This window comes from Oncorhynchus masou, chromosome 6 (assembly GCF_036934945.1).
Source record: "Oncorhynchus masou masou isolate Uvic2021 chromosome 6, UVic_Omas_1.1, whole genome shotgun sequence".
Taxonomy (NCBI): Eukaryota; Metazoa; Chordata; class Actinopteri; order Salmoniformes; family Salmonidae; genus Oncorhynchus; species Oncorhynchus masou.
Genome location: NC_088217.1, coordinates 57,208,374 through 57,226,429, shown reverse-complemented (window position 1 = coordinate 57,226,429; position 18,056 = coordinate 57,208,374). Strand labels below are relative to the sequence as shown.

The following is an 18,056-nucleotide window of genomic DNA, read 5'->3' as shown; positions in this document are numbered from 1 at the left end:
GACAGTGTTGTTAAGAAAAGGCTAAGCTTGAGAGCAGACGCATTATTTTCATTTTATTTGCGATTTTCAGAAATCGTTAACGTTGCGTTATGCTAATGAGCCTGAGGCTTTAGTCACGATCCCGGATCCGGGATGGGGAGTTCCAAGGATAGCCAGACCCCCTGTCTCCCACAGAAGAGGGGGGGGGGTAATGTGCCAGTCTTGACACCTTAACACTGGGTGGTACATTTAGAAAGAATGAAACTCCTTTGTTATTGAGAGACTCTTGCCAACCAAAACATTTTTTTCCACGTCACGAATGGTTAAAACTACAAGATCAGACAGCGTGGAGCAGTGGCTACCCGGCAGAAAATGGTGATACCCGTACATTGCCGGGTTGCTACTGGCATGTAAAGTGGTTGGGAGCTGAACCCTGAATAATCAACCATAGATTCCAAAAGATGTGAGACGTTAGTCTACACGTTGAAATAGTGAGAAACTGAAGCTCTCAACCTCAACACTAGAAAAGAAGATAACCTCACTTAGGAGACCAGAAACGTTCACAGTCTGCAGCTGAACTCTCAGTTCCAACACACACTCTACTAACAGAGAAGCTCTACAAAGAAGTAGGACATTGTGACCTTAGGTGGACAATCAGAGCCTCACAGCAAGCCGCTACCCATAGACTGATCAATTGGTTTCAACAGAGAGACAACAGAGAAAGACATATACGCATAAATACAGTATATGGCATTTCTTATCCGAATGAGAGGTGGTTAGGGTGCTAAGTATTCTGGTTACTTGGAGCGTAGTTTCCAAATGTATTTGCGATAAGTTGACTCTCTTTGTCTCTGTCTCTCTTTCTTTCCCCACCCCCTTTCCATTGTATAACAAGCCATCATATCGTGTCAGTCCACTAGGGACTTTTATTTCATGTAAATGTGTATGTGTCTACTGTGTTACTATTTAGTTAGTTAGTAAATAAATAATTAAGCCAATTTGTGTATTGATGTATGCAACATTCAGAATGAGACTGATGAGGTAATGATTGATGTAAGTGATATCTATATATCTTTAGAGTTTAAGTTGGGAGATAGTAACTTATTAACTTCTTCGATATAGGGGGCGCTCTTTTAATTTTTGGATAAAAAAACGTTCCCGTTTTAAACAAGATATTTTGTCATGAAAAGATCCTCGACTATGCATATAATTGACAGCCTTGGAAAGAAAACACTCTGACGTTTCCAAAACTGCAAAGATATTATCTGTGAGTGCCACGGAACTGATGCTACAGGCGAAACCAAGATGAAATTTTAAACAGGAAATGGCCCAGATTCTGAAGGCGCTGTGTTCCAATGTCTCCTGGCTGTGAATGCGCCAGGAATGAGCCTACACTTTCTGTTGTTTCCCCAAGGTGTCTGCAGCATTGTGACGTATTTGTAGGCATATCATTGGAAGATTGACCATAAGAGACTACATTTACCAGGTGCCCGCTTGGTGTCCTCTGGTGAAATTATTGCGTAATCTCCAGCTGCGTGCATTTTTCCATTTTCTTCAGAGGAGAAACACAACTGCCACGAATGATTTATCATCGAATAGATATGTGAAAAACACTTTGAGGATTGATTCTAAACAACGTTTGCCATGTTTCTGTCGATTATTATGGAGTTAATTTGGAAAAAAGTTTGGTGATGTAATGACTGAATTTTTTCTTTTTTTTCTTAGCCAAACGTGATGAACAAAACAGAGCGATTTCTCCTACAGAAATAATCTTTTTGGAAAAACTGAACATTTGCTATCTAACTGAGTCTCCTCATTGAAAACATCTGAAGTTCTTCAAAGGGAAATTATTTTATTTAAATGCTTTTCTTGTTTTTGTGAAAATGTTGCCTGCTGAATGCTAGGCTAATGCTATGCTAGCTATCAATACCTCTTACACAAATGATGGTGTAGCGATGGTTGAAAAGCATATTTTGAAAATCTGAGATGACAGTGTTGTTAACAAAAGGCTAAGCTTGTGAGTGAATATATTTCTTTCATTTCATTTGCGATTTTCATGAATAGTTAACGTTGCGTTATGCTAATGAGCTTTGAGGCTATGATTACGCTCCCGGATACGGGATTGCTCGACGCTAGAGGTTAAACAACTCTCCCGTGGCGCCCCAAATTCCTTAATTGTTACATGATCAATTTAATTGAGTAAAAAGTAAACATATTTAATTGATTTTATAAATAACAGTCATCAGGTTAATGATAGTCACATCACGACAAGAGGGAACGGGAGCAAGAGAAGAAGATGATGAGAGAGAGGAGGAGAGGAAGGTACTTACTCAGTGAAAGGGAGATGAAGGGTGAGAGAGTGACAAATGGATATCTGAGGAGAGGGGGAGAAGGGGATAGAGGGGTAGAGGGTTATGGAGGGGAGAGAGGTACTGACTCAGTGAGGTCGTCAATGATCTTCTGTTTCTCGTTGATGTCGTCTCGGAGACGTCCCAGTTGCTTGTGGTGCGTCTCACGGTGAGACTCCATCTGCTGCACCAGAGCCCTCTGAAATAGGGAGAGCAACAGACAGTTAGCACTCACACACAAACACAGGGAGACAGACATGCACACACACACACACAGCGTTTAATACACAAAATACTTTGAATAATGATAATTTTATCATTTCCACCACATAGTCAGTAAGCATAGTTACCTTAACATCAGCAGACTCTTCGATGTCCGCCTGGTTCTCTCCCTTTGTCACCTCTGACATGCTCTCTGAAACACACAAATATTTGCATTTCAGCGTATGCCTACAAACAAGTCATTTCACTCGTCATTTCAGCGTCGCTGGAATGCATACACAGTGTTGCACTAATTGTAGTGTCAGTCAATGAGTCATGTACCCTGGGCCAGAAGTTTTACTTTGCACCTGGAGTTTAAAACTCAGTTTAACACTGCACTGCATTATGTTGTAGTCATTGGGATGTCAAATTTACCTTGGGCATGGAGTTTGGCCAGCTCTTCACTCAGAGAGTCATAGTTATCCTCCAGCTGTCTATTCTTCAGCTCTATGTTCTGCATGTACTCTGTCAGGGAGTGGATCTTCGCCTCATGCTGCACACACATAAAACACAATCAATGATACAACCAATGTTATGACCAATGACAATCAACCTCACACCCTAAACAAGATGATGAGGTGCAGGAAAATACTTGAATGAAAGCACAAGGTCCACACATCTGGCATCAGAGCAAATTAGCTTTCCACTTGAATGACTAAGCGCTCCAGAATAAGCTGAAAGGTGCTCTCAGACTAAATGAAGAGTTTCATTCCCAAATGCTATATATCCATTTTCAGAAATGTTGGTAAATTACCTTGGATTGTTTAAAGAACTTATAAAAGATTGGTGTGTTTTCACTGTCTAATCACGGCATGGGGTTGACATGTAGAGTATTTGTGTGTGACGGAAGACAAGACAAAACCAATGGAAAATGAAAAATGGATCAGTGATGGCTAGAAAGTCGGTGACGTCGATCGCCAAATCACCCGAACAAGGAGAGGGGCCGACTTCGGAGGAATGCAGCCCGCGGCCCCCCTTTTGTAGGCCTGCAACCGGGGGGCCTCTATGTATTTTGTAAGTCACTCTCACTCAGATATCATATGAAAAACTGCAAACAGTTCTCTCCAACCTAAGGCAAAATGTGTAGAATTTCAGGAAATGAGTTATAATGTTATAACATTTTAGTATCTTCTTTTGCTAGCAAGTTGGATGGGCCCCTCCAACAAATCTTCACTTAGGGCCCCCAAAAGGCCGGCTCTGACTGCATACGTGGAGATGGATGTGGGATGCAGACCTCTGAGCCACTGTGGCCCCTCCTGATGAGTTATGATTTTTTGTGTTGCCCATCCCTCACCTCCATCACACAAAACACAAAGGGTGTTCTTTAATGGAAGCCTCTCCAAGATAATCCAGGTAGAATTAGGAATTCCACAGAGCAGCTGTCTAGGTCCCTTAATTTTTTAAATCTTTACTAACAACATGCAACTGGCTTGGAGTAAAGCCAGTGTGTTTCTGTATGCGGATGACTCAACACTATACACGTCAGATACTACAGAGACTGAAATGACTGCACTTAACAAAGAGCTGCAGTTAATTTCAGAATGGGTGGCAAGGAATAAATTAGTATTTCAAAAATCTAAAAGTATTGTATTTGGGACAAATCATTCACTAAACCATAAACCTCAACTACTGTAAATCTTATAATGAATAATGTGGAAATTGAGCAAGTTGAGGTGACTAAACTGTTTGGAGTATCCCTGGATTGTAAACTGTCAGGGTCAAAACATATTGATACAACAGTAGCTAAGGTGGGGAGAAGTCTGTCCATAATAAAGTGGTACTCTGCTCTCGTAACAGCACTATCAACAAGGCAGGTCCTCCAGGCCCTAGTTTGTCCCACCTGGACTACTGTATGCCCTGTCCCTGACCTGTGAGATGAGGAGTTGGCAGGAGGACAGCTCTCTTCCCGTCTCCTCCATCTTCCTATGACACTCCATCTGAAGGTTCTCCAGCTGACGACAGCGTTTCATCATGGACTTGACCTCCGACTTGATCTTACTGATGTAGAGACGGGCCACCGTAAACTCCTCCTCGATCGCACCCGTTATTTCCATCGGCTGGGGGAAGAGACAAAGATTACCATTATCATTGATTCAGTATGTTCCTATTTGTTTGCTTTGGCAATGTATATGGTTACACTTTCCATGCCAATAAAGCCTTTTGAATTTGAGAGACAGAAAAAGGAGATGGAGAGGGAGAAAGAAAGAAAGAGAATGAGGCAAAGAGAAAAATTTCTGCCGTTTATTTGTAAAAACAAACATCCATTATATTACAGATCATTTAGCAAACGCCACATCAATTACCATCTAAATGTGACAACGGTGATGTTGTTGACAGAACTCTGCTCTATCTTCCTGACAACTGGCATGCTGTACTTCCGCTGAGGGCCTTTTGGAGTGAAACTTCAAAGTAATGTTTTTCATACTAGAAAAAGATGAACTCTTAAAATCATAAAATGAGAGATAGCTGTGCCTATATTCATAAAGTATATCAGGAGTGCTGACTGGATCACGTTTGCCTTTTAGATCACAATGACTAAGATACAGTGGCAAGAAAAGGTATGTGAACCCTTTGGAAGTACCTGGGTTTCTGCATAAATTGGTCATAACATTTGATCTGATCTTCATCTAGGTCACAACAATAGACAAATAGACAAACAGTCTGCTTAACCTAATAACACAAACAATTATGCGTTTTCATGTCTTTGTTGAACACCCCGTGTAAACATTCACAGTGCAGGGTGGGAAAAGTATGTGAACCATTGGATTTAATAACTGGTTGACCCTCCTTTGAAAGCAATAACCTCAACCAAATGTTTTCTGTAGCTGTGGATCAGAACTGCACAATGGTCAGGAGGAATTTTGGACCCTTCCTCTTTACAAAACTGTTTCAGTTCAGCAATATTCTTGGGACGTCTGGTGTGAAGTGCTCTCTTGAGGTCATGCCACAGCATCTCAATCGGGTTGAGGTCAGGACTCTGACTGGGCCACTCCAGAATGCGTATTTTCTGCTGTTGAAGCCATTCTGTTGATTTATTTCTGTATTTTGGGTCATTGTCCTGTTGATTCATCCATCTTCTGTTGAGCTTCAATTGGAAACAGCCTAACATTCTCCTGCAAAATGTCTTGATAAACTTGGGAATTCATTTTTCTGTCGATGATAGCAAGCTGTCCAAGCCCTGAGGCAGCAAAGCAGCCCCAAACCATGATGCTCCCTCCACCATACTTTACAGTTGGGATGAAGTTTTGATGTTGGTGTGCTGTGGCTTTTTTTCTCCACACATAATGTTGTGTGTTCCTTCCAAACAACTCAACTGTAGTTTCATCTGTCAACAAAATATTTTGCCAGTAGCGTTGTGAAACATCCAGGTGCACTTTTGCAAACTTCAGATGCGCAGCAATGTTTTTTATGGACAGCAGTGTCCTCTGTGGTGTCCTCCCATGAACACCATTCTTGTTTAGTGTTTTACGTATCGTAGACTCGTCAACAGAGATGTTAGCATGTTCCAGAGATTTCTGTAAGTCTTTAGCTGAGACACAACTTCATTGAGCTTTCTGCACTGTGCTCTTGCAGTCATCTTTGCAGGTCGGCCAATCCTAGGGAGAGTAGCAACAGTGCTGAACTTTCTCCATGTATAGACAATTTGTCTTACCGTGGACTGATGAACATCAAGGCTTTTTGTCAGGACCCGGTTACGAACCTGGGTCTCCGGAGTGAGAAACAGTCACTTAACCAACTGAGCCACGAATAGTCAGCAGAACCCAGAAGATGAGGCAGACACAGCAGTACTTAAGACGGTGTATTTAATAAAGTAAAAAGGAGAAGTCCTAAAATACAAAAATGGCAAATCCAAAAGGTGGTAGGAATAGCACAAAAAAGCCTCAAGAAACACTCAAAAACAAAAACAGAATTCCACAAGAGTATCCACTGGAATCGACAGGAAAACACAGAACACTAGGGCTGGGTGCTAACATACAAACACAGAGCACAGAACTGAGGGAAACTAAGGGTTTAAATACAATCAGGGGAAACGAGGTACAGGTGCAAATAATAATGGGGAACAAGGGAAAAAACATAAGGTCAAAAAGCACAATGGGGGCATCTAGTGACCAAAACCCGGAACAACCCTGGCCAAATCCTGACAGAATCCCCCCCCTAGGAACGGCTCCTGACGTTCCTACCAGCTCTCTCGGGGTGGAGGGCCCTGAACTGACGAATGAGGTCAGGGTCCAGGATGTCTTTGGCAGGAACCCAGGAGCGCTCCTCGGGACCGTAGCCTTCCCAGTCCACCAGATACTGCCAGGACCGCTGCACCCGGCGGGAATCCAGTATCCGATGGACGGTATAAGCCGGCTGGCCTCCAATGACACGAGGCGGAGGGGAGGTCTGTCTGCCGGGACAAGGGGAGAAAAAACAACAGGTTTTAACAATGAAATGTGAAATGTGGGATTAATCTTAAGGGATCTGGGTAAGTGTAGGCGATAAGAAACTGGGTTAACTCTCCTGGCAACCTTGAAGGGACCGATGTATTTTTGGGACAGCTTGCGAGACTCCACCCGTAGAGGTAAGTTTCTTGTGGAGAGCCAGACTCTCTGGCCGGGGCGCAGGGTAGGCCCGGGACGGCGACGTCTGTTGGCTTGTTGTTGGTACCTCTGTGAGGAACGCATAAGATTAAGACGGGTCTTCCTCCACATAAGCCGACAGCGTCTGACGAACTTCAAGGCTGAAGGCACTCTGACTTCTGCCTCCTGGTCCGGGAACAATGGAGGAGCATAGCCAAACTGACACTCGTGGGGGACATACCAGTGGAGGAGGAGCGCAAGGTGTTGTGCGCGTATTCGGCCCAAACAATAAAGGATGACCATGTGGACGGGTTGTCACGAGTCATACATCGGAGGGTGGTTTCCAGCTCTTGATTCATCCTCTCTGTTTGGCCGTTGGACTCCGGATGGTACCCTGAAGATAGACTGGCAGAAGCCCCCATGAGTTGGCAGAAGGCCTTCCAAAACCTTGAGGCGAACTGGGGACCTCTGTCAGAAACCATATCTTGAGGAATGCCGAAGACTCGGAACACATGATTAATTACCAACTCAGCCGTTTCCTTGGCAGAAGGTAACTTAGTCAGAGGGACGAACCTGGCCGCCTTTGAAAACCTGTCGATTATGACTAGGATAGTAGTATTGCCATGGGATGGAGGAAGTCCAGTAATAAAGTCCAATGAGATATGGGACCAGGGTCTGTGGGGAACAGGTAAAGGGTGAAGGAGTCCTTGAGGGCGGAGGTGAGAAGATTTGCCCTGGCAGCACACGGGACAGGCATTGACGAAAGTGGCAACGTCTTCTCTTATGGTAGGCCACCAGAACTTACGCTGGATGAACTCCAAGGTGCGACCTACGCCCGGATGACAGTTGAGGCGAAAGGAGTGCCCCCACAGAAGGACCTGAGTCCTCACTGCCTTGGGGACAAACAACCGATTGGCAGGACCTCCTTTCGGGTCCGGTTCGCTAGCTTGAGCACGTCTCACGGTATCCTCAACTTGCCACGAGATCGGAGCCACAATCTTAGCAGCAGGAAGGACAGGCATGTCCGTGTCATCTCGAATGGCAGGAGCGTAGACTCGGGACAGGGCATCCGGTTTGAGATTCTTCGACCCGGGCCGATAGGTGAGGATAAACTGGAATCGATTGAAGAAAAGAGACCATCTAGCTTGTCTAGAGTTCAACCGCTTCGCCTGCTGGATATACTCCAGATTTTTGTGGTCCGTAAGCACTTGAAACGGGTGAGAAGCCCCCTCGAGCCAGTGTCTCCATTCCTTCAATGCCATCTTAACCGCTAGGAGTTCACGATCCCCCACATCGTAGTTCCTCTCAGTCGGGGTAAGCCGGTGTGAGAAGAAAGCGCACGGATGAAGCTTCTTGTCTTCACCCCTCTGAGACAGGACAGCTCCAACACCAACCTCTGATGCGTCTACCTCCACCACAAATGGTTCATCCGTAGTCGGTAGTATCAGGATGGGAGCAGAGAGAACGCGCTGCTTGAGTCCTTGGAAGGCCGTCTCAGCTTCTCTTCCCCACAAAAACCTTGCATTGCCACCCTTGGTTAAAGCTGAGAGAGGGGCTGCCACCAAGCTGAAGTTCTTGATGAACTTGCGGTAAAAGTTTGTGAAGCCCAGGAAACGCTGAACTTCCTTAACTGATTTGGGGGTGGGCCAATCCGCTACCGCCCCTACCTTCCTGGGGTCCATTTGGACTCGACCGGGTTCCACTACAAATCCCAGGAATTGTACTCGGGATGAATGGAATTCAAATTTTTCCGGCTTAACGTACAGATGGCTGTCCAGGAGGCGTTTGAGTACTTGTCTGACATGCTTAGTGTGTTCTTGAAGGGAGCTCGAAAAGATGAGGATGTCATCCAAGTAAACGAACACAAATATGTTAAGCATATCCCTAAGCACATCGTTTATGAGCGCTTGGAACGCCGCTGGGGGCGTTGGTCAGGCCGAAGGGCATCACCAAGTATTCATAGTGACCAGTAGGCGTGTTGAAAGCGGTCTTCCACTCGTCACCAGGTCTGATCCGCACAAGATGGTATGCGTTCCGCAGGTCAAGCTTAGTGAAAACAACTGCTTCCTGGAGCAGCTCGAAGGCTGTGGCCATAAGGGGTAGCGGGTAACGGTTACGGACGGTTATGGCATTGAGTCCCCGGTAGTCGATGCAAGGACGTAATCCACCGTCTTTCTTGGCCACAAAGAAAAACCCTGCTCCCGCCGGGGAGGTGGATGGACGCATGAGGCCTGCTTCCAGAGCGTCCTTGATGTAGGTATCCATAGCAGCTCGTTCGGGTGGAGATAGGGAAAAGATCCGACCCCTGGGGGGGCAAGTGCCCGGAAACAGGTCGATGGGGCAATCGTAAGGTCTCTGGGGTGGTAGCATGGTGGCCCTCTGTTTGCTAAACACCAGTTTGAGGTCATGGTAACACTCGTTTGAATTCCTCAGCAAAGGCAGAGTAGCTGGCACAGCAGGAACTATGGGCATCCCACACAGCAGTAGCCCAGGCCAGGGCTTTTTCCGACAGCAGGGTGATGATATAAGCGATCTTAGACCGGTCGGTGGGAAACGACGAGGGTTGTAGCTCAAAGGAGAGAGAACATTGGGTGAGAAACCCTTTACAAGCACTTGGATCACCTGAGAACCGTTGGGGAGGTGGAAGACGAGGTTCAGCCAGGGGGTTAACTGCCATGGGTACGTGAATCTGAGGTACTGGGACGGGAACTGTTGCCGGGGTAAGACGATCAGATATTTGCTTAATGGAAGTCAGCATCTCCGACAGAAGATGAGAATGTCTAGCCATTAAGGCCTCTTGCTGAACCAGGGTGGCTTCGTGGCGTTGGACAGTCTCCTGGTGGTGGGACAGCATGGCAAAAAGGTCCTGGGAACTGGCTGCCTCTGGGTTCATTTTTGGCTCTGTGTTTCTGTCAGGACCCGGTTACGAACCTGGGTCTCCGGAGTGAGAAACAGTCACTTAACCAACTGAGCCACGAATAGTCAGCAGAACCCAGAAGATGAGGCAGACACAGCAGTACTTAAGACGGTGTATTTAATAAAGTAAAAAGGAGAAGTCCTAAAATTCAAAAATGGCAAATCCAAAAGGTGGTAGGAATAGCACAAAAAAGCCTCAAGAAACACTCAAAAACAAAAACAGAATTCCACAAGAGCATCCACCGGAATCGACAGGAGAACACAGAACACTAGGGCTGGGTGCTAACATACAAACACAGAGCACAGAACTGAGGGAAACTAAGGGTTTAAATACAATCAGGGGAAACGAGGTACAGGTGCAAATAATAATGGGGAACAAGGGAAAAAACATAAGGTCAAAAAGCACAATGGGGGCATCTAGTGACCAAAACCCGGAACAACCCTGGCCAAATCCTGACACTTTTAGAGATTATTTTGTAACCCTTTCCAGCTTCATGCAAGTCAACAATTCTTAATCGAAGGTCTGAGATCTCTTCTCGAGGCATGGTTCTCATCAGGCAATGCTTCTTGTGAATAGCAAACTCAAATATTGTGAGTGTTTTTTTATAGGTCAAGGCAGCTCTAACCGACATCTCCAATCTCCTCTCATTGATTGAATTCCAGGTTAGCTGACTCTTGACTCCAATTAGCTTTTGGAGAAGCCATTAGCCTAGGTGTTCACATACTTTTTCCTACCTACACTGTGAATGTTTAAATGATGCATTCAATATAGACAAGAAAAGTGTGTTAATATGTGTGTTATTAGTTTTAAGCACACCGTATTTGTCTATTGTTGTGACTTAGATGAATTATCAGATTAAACCAATTTATTCACATACTTTTTCTTGCCACTGTATATGGACTGGGGAACCTAGCCTCGACCTCCAGTGTTCTAGGAGAGGTTCTCAGAGATAAGTGTTTAGAGTCTAGATCAGCACTCCTATTTTTTATACAGGTGTACAGGCCGTACACGCTTAGAATTATTGGTGACTCAAGGAACCCTGGTGATCCTCATGGAACCCCTGGAATTCCTAAAGAAACCATTGCTAGTCAATGGTTCATATTCACACCTTCAGTTAGTTGAGGGGTTCATAGAGGAAACTTGAATGGTTCAATGTAGGAACAGGTTCCTGGTGGAACCCTGGAGTGGAGGCGTGGCTTAGTAGTGGCGTGGCTTTAAGATAGGTCCGGCAGTTGGCCTAGTGGTTAGTGCGTTGTAACCGAAAGGTTGCTAGATTGAATCCCTGAGCTGACAAGGTAAAAATATGTTGTTCTGCCCCTGAACAAGGCAGTTAAGCCACTGTTCCCCGGGAGGCTGTCATTGTAAATAAGAATTTGTTCTTAACTGACTTGCCTGGTTAAATAAAATAAAAAGATATGTTTTGGGCCACCTGTTAGAGCAAATGTCATTACATCTCTTAGTGCCATTAGACGTTAAGGTTGAACTCTGACAGTTTTGTAGTTTCAATTAAGCTAACAGAGGTGTATGATCCCCTCAAAAGCCTATGCAAATCCCAAAGATACCCCTGTATTACTATATGTAATCAGCAATGTTAATATTATATTAGAATATATACTGTAAAAAATACCCAAGAAACATTTTAATTTGCACAAACTTAACATGATGAACAGGAATGACATTTAAGCTAAAGGGTGACCAAAAATAAATATCTGAATGCCAAACTTCCAATAAGCTAGACCTTCAGTCTGATAGGCTGCCACCTCTACATTACATTATTAAAAATACCCTTTTCAGAAGGGGAACCTTTTTCAGCGGGAAAGGTTCTGTATGTACGGCAACCCAAAATGTTCTTTCAGGCACCTTTACTTCTATGAGGGTGCAGCAGGTAGCCTAGTGGTTACTGTGTTGGGCCAGTAACCGAAAAGGTTGCAAGATCAAATTCCTGAGCTGACATGGTTAACATTTGTTGTTCTGCCCCTGAACAAGGCAGTTAACTGTGGCCGTCATTGTAGATAAGAATTTACTCTTAACTGACTTGCCTATTTAAAAAAAGGTCAAAAAAATAAGTGTACTCTTGGTAGTAGCAGACCACCGGAGGTTGGTGTCACCTTAATTGGGGAGAATGGGCTTGTGGTAATGACTTGAGTGGAATCAGTGGAATGGTATCAAACACATGGTTTCCAGGTGTTTGATTCCATTTGCTTCATTCTGGCCATTATTATGAGCTGTTCTCCCCTCAGCAGCCTCCACTGTAGCAGACGTACCAGTTTGATGTCCTTTTTGTTAAGTAAAAGTCAGGTATCAAGAATCAACAATCAAGCAAAGTGAAGTCAACTCAGAAATCATCTTTTTACAACTAAAGTAAAGTACTGACCAGTTTGATGTCTTTGTTGCCTACGATGGCACTGAACTCAGAGAGGTCCCTCATTAGGCCATTGAGAACCTCAGCGATGCGTTTCCTCTGATGACTGCTCACTTCCTGTAGACGAGACAGCTCCGCCTCAATTCGCATCAGGTGGGTCTGGAGTTGGGAGGAAAAGAAGAAGAGACTGTGACTTATCTTTTTTCATTTATCCTATCCCCCTGAGACACACACATAAGTACTCACCAAAGGAATAGAATGATAGATAGAACTGTAGATGGATGGATGCATGGATGGAGGAAAGGCACTGTACAAATACACATTTAGATTGATGGATTTATCAAAAGGTTACAGTAATGCACATAGGGATGGATGGATGGCTGGTTGTGTGGATGGGCGGATGGGGACAGTTGTACGTAAAGGACGGACGAACAGATTAAGTGTAATCCCCTCCCTCTGACATACCATTTTCTTGGCCAGTTCCTCAGCCAGTAGTTTGTTCTGTAGACTCTTATCCTCCACCTCCTGGCTCTTCTCGTCGTAGTTAACAGCCAGCTCCTCTAAGGCCTGTAGAACCTCCTTCACCTATAGACCACAAGTGAAATCAGTAACTGACTTTATTATTGTAATTTACCGGCTCTATATGTATTCAATTGTCAAATAAATTCAATCAATCAATCACTCAATTAATCGGCCAACCAACCTCCGCCTTGGCAATGTCACTCTCCATCTGTAGTCTGCCCAGCTCTGATGACACCTTCTCACTGTCCCCACGGGAGGAGACCAAGAGCTGGGAGTTACACAAAAACCCAATAACCATCACTCACTTATCTTCGATAGCTCTTTAGAGCATAGCACCTCAACATTTGGGCCAGTTCCCAGGCTGAATAACCATAACCATAGCATTAGAAATAAAATAAAAGTGATGACAGATTATCCAACGTGAGTTGAGTTCTCAATACAATTGCCAAATGAAATTACACTGAACAAAAATAACTGAAGCATGCAACAATTTCAAAGAGTTTTACTGAGTTACAGTTCAAGGAAATCAGTAAATTGTAATAGATTAATTCAGGCTTAATCTATGGATTTCACATATCTCCTTTGCAAAGAGTTGATCAAACTGTTGATTGTTGCCTGTGGAATGTTGTCCCACTCCTCCTCAATGCCTGTGTGATGTTGCTGGATATTGGCGGGAACTAGAACAGGCTGTCGTACAAGTCAATCCAGAGCATTCCAAACATGCTCAATGGGTGACATGTCTGATGAGTATGCAAGCCATGGAAGAACTGGGAGATTTTCAGCTTCCAGGAATTATGTACAGATCCTTGCGAAATGGGGCTGTGCATTATCATGCTGAAACATGAAGTGATGGCGGTGGATGAATGGCAGGACAATTGGCCTCAGGAGTTCATGAAGGTATCTCTGTGCATTCAAATTGCCATTGATGAAATGCATTTGTGTTCGCTGTCAGTAGCTTATCCCTGGCCTTAACCCCACTGTCACAATGGGGCATTCTGTTCACAACTTTGACATCAGAAAACCGCTCGACCACACAAGCCCCTAATTGCTGTCTGTCATCTGCCTGGTACAGTTGAAACCAGGATTCATCCGTGAAGTGCACACTTCTCCAGCGTGCCAGTGGCCATTGAAAGTGAGCATTTGCCCACTGAAGTAGGTTACGACAACGAACTGCAGTCTTGTCAAGACACTGGTGAGGCCGATGAGCACGCAGATCAGATTCCCTGACATGGTTTCTGATAGTTTGTCCAGAAATTATGCATTTGTGCAATCCATAGTTTCATCAGCTGTCCGGGTGGCTGGTCTCAGACAATCCCGCAGGCGAAGAAGCCGGATTTAGAGGTCCTGGGATGGCGTGGTTACATGAGGTCTGCGGTAGTGAGGCCAGTTGGACATACTGCCAAATTCTCTAACACAACATTGGAGGCGGCTTATGGTAGAGAAATTAACATTCCATTCTCTGGTATCAGCTCTGGTGTACATTCCTGCAGTCAGCATGACATTGCACGCTCCCTCAAAACTTGAGACACCTGTGGCATTATGTAGTGTGAATTATCTGCACATTTTGAGTGGCCTTTTATTGTCCGCAGCACAAGGTGCACCTCGGTAATGATCATGCTGTTTAATCAGCTTCTGTCAGGTGGATGGGTTATCTTGGCAAATGAGAAATGCTCACTAATCGTGATGTAAACAAATTAGTGCACAAAATTTGAGACAAATACGCTTTTTGTGTGTATAGAACATTTCTGTGATCTTTTATTTCAGCTCATGAAACACTTTACATGTGTTTATATTTTTGTTCAGTATAAATGAAATTAAATCACCCTGCAGATTCATTTTTCATTTGACAGTATTTTTGGCACAGATTTCTGCTCTTTTGCTTGACAAAAATGTCAATTAATCATCTCCTACCAACTACTCAGTCTAAGTGGAGCTCAGATGGGCTGAATAACAAAGGGATAGAGGAAGATAGATGGGGAAGAACATTGGGCTGAGTAGAGGGAGGGTGTTGTACCTCTTCCTGGTCCAGCATCTGCTCCTTCAGCTTCTCCGCCAGCTGACTCTGCTGGTTGATCTCATCATCCTGTGTAGACACACAAACAAACAAAACACACACACACACACACACACACACACACACACACACACACACACACACACACACACACACACACACACACACACACACACACACACACAGAAAACTAGGTATGTTATACAGAGCATTATGGGTAAAGTAGTTCATCATGCACATAGACAACCCACATGAAAAATACTATAGTATACTATGGTATAAATATCGTACTATTACTATATTTTTTTATACCAAAACATTGTTGAATACTTGTTGCTGATTGGCTAGAAGGACATTCTAGAATGGACATTAAAACCAGATAACGGGACAGTTGGAAAAGGAATCTGGACAGTTGGAAAATATTCACTAGGTGCTCTATGTGTGGTTTAGGTTAATGTTCCATCTTTTATGGATCTGGCTGTCAAGCAGCAGGAGGTGGCAATTGCCCATGTATTTGTCCATGTAATGTGTATAGCTAGCTAACTAGCTGATAATATTTGCAAATTAGTACCAGTAGCTAGAAACTTTGCACAGTGTCAGTTGGCTAAATGTACTTTTTTATTTGTAGTTAGCTTGCTAACACAATCCCCTTTTCAACATTGTTTTTAAGAGTGTCTAATGCTGCTAACAGATATAATAGGCTACATTGAATGATTGACCACATCAAATTACCTAGCTAGATAAAGACAGGTCATGTCAATTTGGCTAGTTGTGTTTTTTCTCAATCACGTACAAGCATATTTTGGGATCTGTGTTGAAACGTATCTATAGCAGAACAGCAAGTGTATGTAAACTTCTGACCCACTCGAATTGTGATACAGTGAATTATAAGTGAAATAATCTGTCTGAAAAATTACTTGTGTCATGCACAAAGTAGATGTCCTAACCGACTTGACAAAACTATAGTTTGTTAACAAGACATTTGTGGAGTGGTTGAAAAACGAGTTTTAATGACTCCAACCTAAGTGTATGTAAACTTCCGACTTCAACTGTAAGTACGACTGTGATAATCTTTTTGCATCAATATAGATATTGATGCATCAATATCTATCCTGCAATTTTGACAGTATAATATATCTTTGATTAATGTATTTATGTTTTGAGAAGGCAACTACATATTGAAAAATTATTTACTGTTTAGCAAAAGGACACATAGTTCTGTAATGCATGTTGTGAACTCTGTTTTGAAAATCGATTTTTAAAAAATGATTGAGAAAAGCTATAACAAGTTAACTTTCAGGGGATGAACTAGATAGCTAGTGATCTCATTGATTGATTTGCTTGACATCTATTAGTAGTGATGACAGTAGTCAAACTGGAACTTTACCTGGATGAGTTTTGACTCAAATACTTGTCGATGTCAAGCTCTTTCCAAAACAAAAGCCAATTTGATAACTGACACAAGTTGTTTGCTTAGCTAGCTATCTACAGTACATGCCAAATAGGTAGGCCAACCACACGTACCTAAAAATTTATTGATGATCAGTTGATAACAACCTATATTATTCTACAGTATACTACAAAATTCCATAGTATGTGCTACACATGATCGAGGGATACTACAATGTAGTATAGTATTTTACCAGAGGATGCTGGTGGGAGGAGCTATAGTAAACTGTAGTATTTTTTATGTGGGAATGACACTCCACTTATGTCACATCAAGCACCAACTTCAAATAGATGTTACATTTTGTGTGTGAACCCCCTCACCTTGTCGTCCAGCTGCTTGTAGAGCTTGCGTATCTCCTCCTCATACTTCTGTCTTTCCTCCTCTGAGATCCTGATCACTATAGATGAGGAACTGTCTTCTCTAGGCAGCCGACTCAGACCGTAGGAGGAGCTCTCTTCTCTGGGGAGCCGACCCAGACTGTCTTCTCTGGGTATCAGACACTCAAGAGACACAGCACCAGGACACAACTGATCCAGCTCTGAGTCCTCCTCATCTGAGGGAGGGACAATGGATCATGAGAAGGACAGGCCTCATTGGGGGAGGTATGGGTGTGTGTGTGTGTGTGTGTGTGTGTGTGTGTGTGTGTGTGTGTGTGTGTGTGTGTGTGTGTGATCTTCTTTAGGGCTAGCCAAGGAGGCCCGATGTGTGTGTCCCTCTCTTTATGTGGATCTGGAGCAGCAGACAAAGTGTCTACAGTCTAAAATATATGAGTCCATGTGTGTCTTGAGTATGTGGTGTCTACAGTATATAACGTACCTCTTAGGAGATGTTCATTTTTTTCTTTACCCTTTTTTTAACTAGTCAAGTCAGTTAAGAACAAATTCCTATTTACAATGACAGCCTAGGAACAGTGGGTTAACTGTCTTGTTCAGGGGCAGAACGACAGATTCTTAACTTATTCTTACCTTACCGTCCAATGCTCTAACCACTAGGCTACCTGCCGCCCCAGGTAGCCTAGTGCTCGGAGGATTACTGAAATATAAGAATCCATAAAGCATAAAGGCACAAAGAAATCTGCCTCCAGGACACCGTGGGAGAAGTCAATTAATCTTTGAGAGTATGTGTTCGTGTGTGTGTTTGCCTGCTCGTGCCGCGTGTATTTGTCGTGCATGCCTGTGTGTGTGTCTCAGTGTCTATGTGCCTGTGTGCCGGTGTGCGTGTCCGTAGGTGGCCTCACCATTCATCCACCTGTTGAGCTCAGACTCCAGCCTCTGTACCGTCTCCTTCATCATCCTGTTCTTCTCCTTCTCCTTCTCATACTTCTTCTTCCACTGTTCTGCCGTCAGCTCCAGATTCACTGACGCTGTGTTCCTGATCGTCTTAGCTCTGGGGGATAGAGAGAGACAGAGGAGATGGTAGTGAGGCATAAGGCTGTATGAGTTAGGTAGAGATTGTGTAATTGTATGGATTCTATTTTTCTGGATTGCCTTAGTGATTCAATGGAACATGCATAGGTAATGACTCAGTTGGATGAAATATGTAGGAGAATGTAGTGATGTATAGATAGGCTCTGTAAGTTTGACATGACATTGTTCTTAGGTACAGATTCTATAATTGTATGGATTCACTCTTGCCTAAATC

General features: G+C 43.7%; 1 protein-coding gene across 1 annotated transcript in view; it reads right to left on the bottom strand.

The window, feature by feature from the left end:
- The window catches only part of LOC135542333 (kinesin heavy chain-like), a 143,177-nt gene that overhangs the window by 34,258 nt on the left and 90,863 nt on the right, over window positions 1–18,056 (bottom strand). The window contains exons 11-20 of the mRNA XM_064969219.1: window positions 17,653–17,801; window positions 16,736–16,968; window positions 14,966–15,034; window positions 13,133–13,219; window positions 12,895–13,014; window positions 12,442–12,588; window positions 4,457–4,645; window positions 2,964–3,081; window positions 2,678–2,742; window positions 2,417–2,526 (exon numbers count right to left, since the gene is read on the bottom strand). Coding sequence (XP_064825291.1) covers window positions 2,417–2,526; window positions 2,678–2,742; window positions 2,964–3,081; window positions 4,457–4,645; window positions 12,442–12,588; window positions 12,895–13,014; window positions 13,133–13,219; window positions 14,966–15,034; window positions 16,736–16,968; window positions 17,653–17,801 — 1,287 coding nt within the window. The remainder of the gene's footprint in view (window positions 1–2,416; window positions 2,527–2,677; window positions 2,743–2,963; window positions 3,082–4,456; window positions 4,646–12,441; window positions 12,589–12,894; window positions 13,015–13,132; window positions 13,220–14,965; window positions 15,035–16,735; window positions 16,969–17,652; window positions 17,802–18,056) is intronic.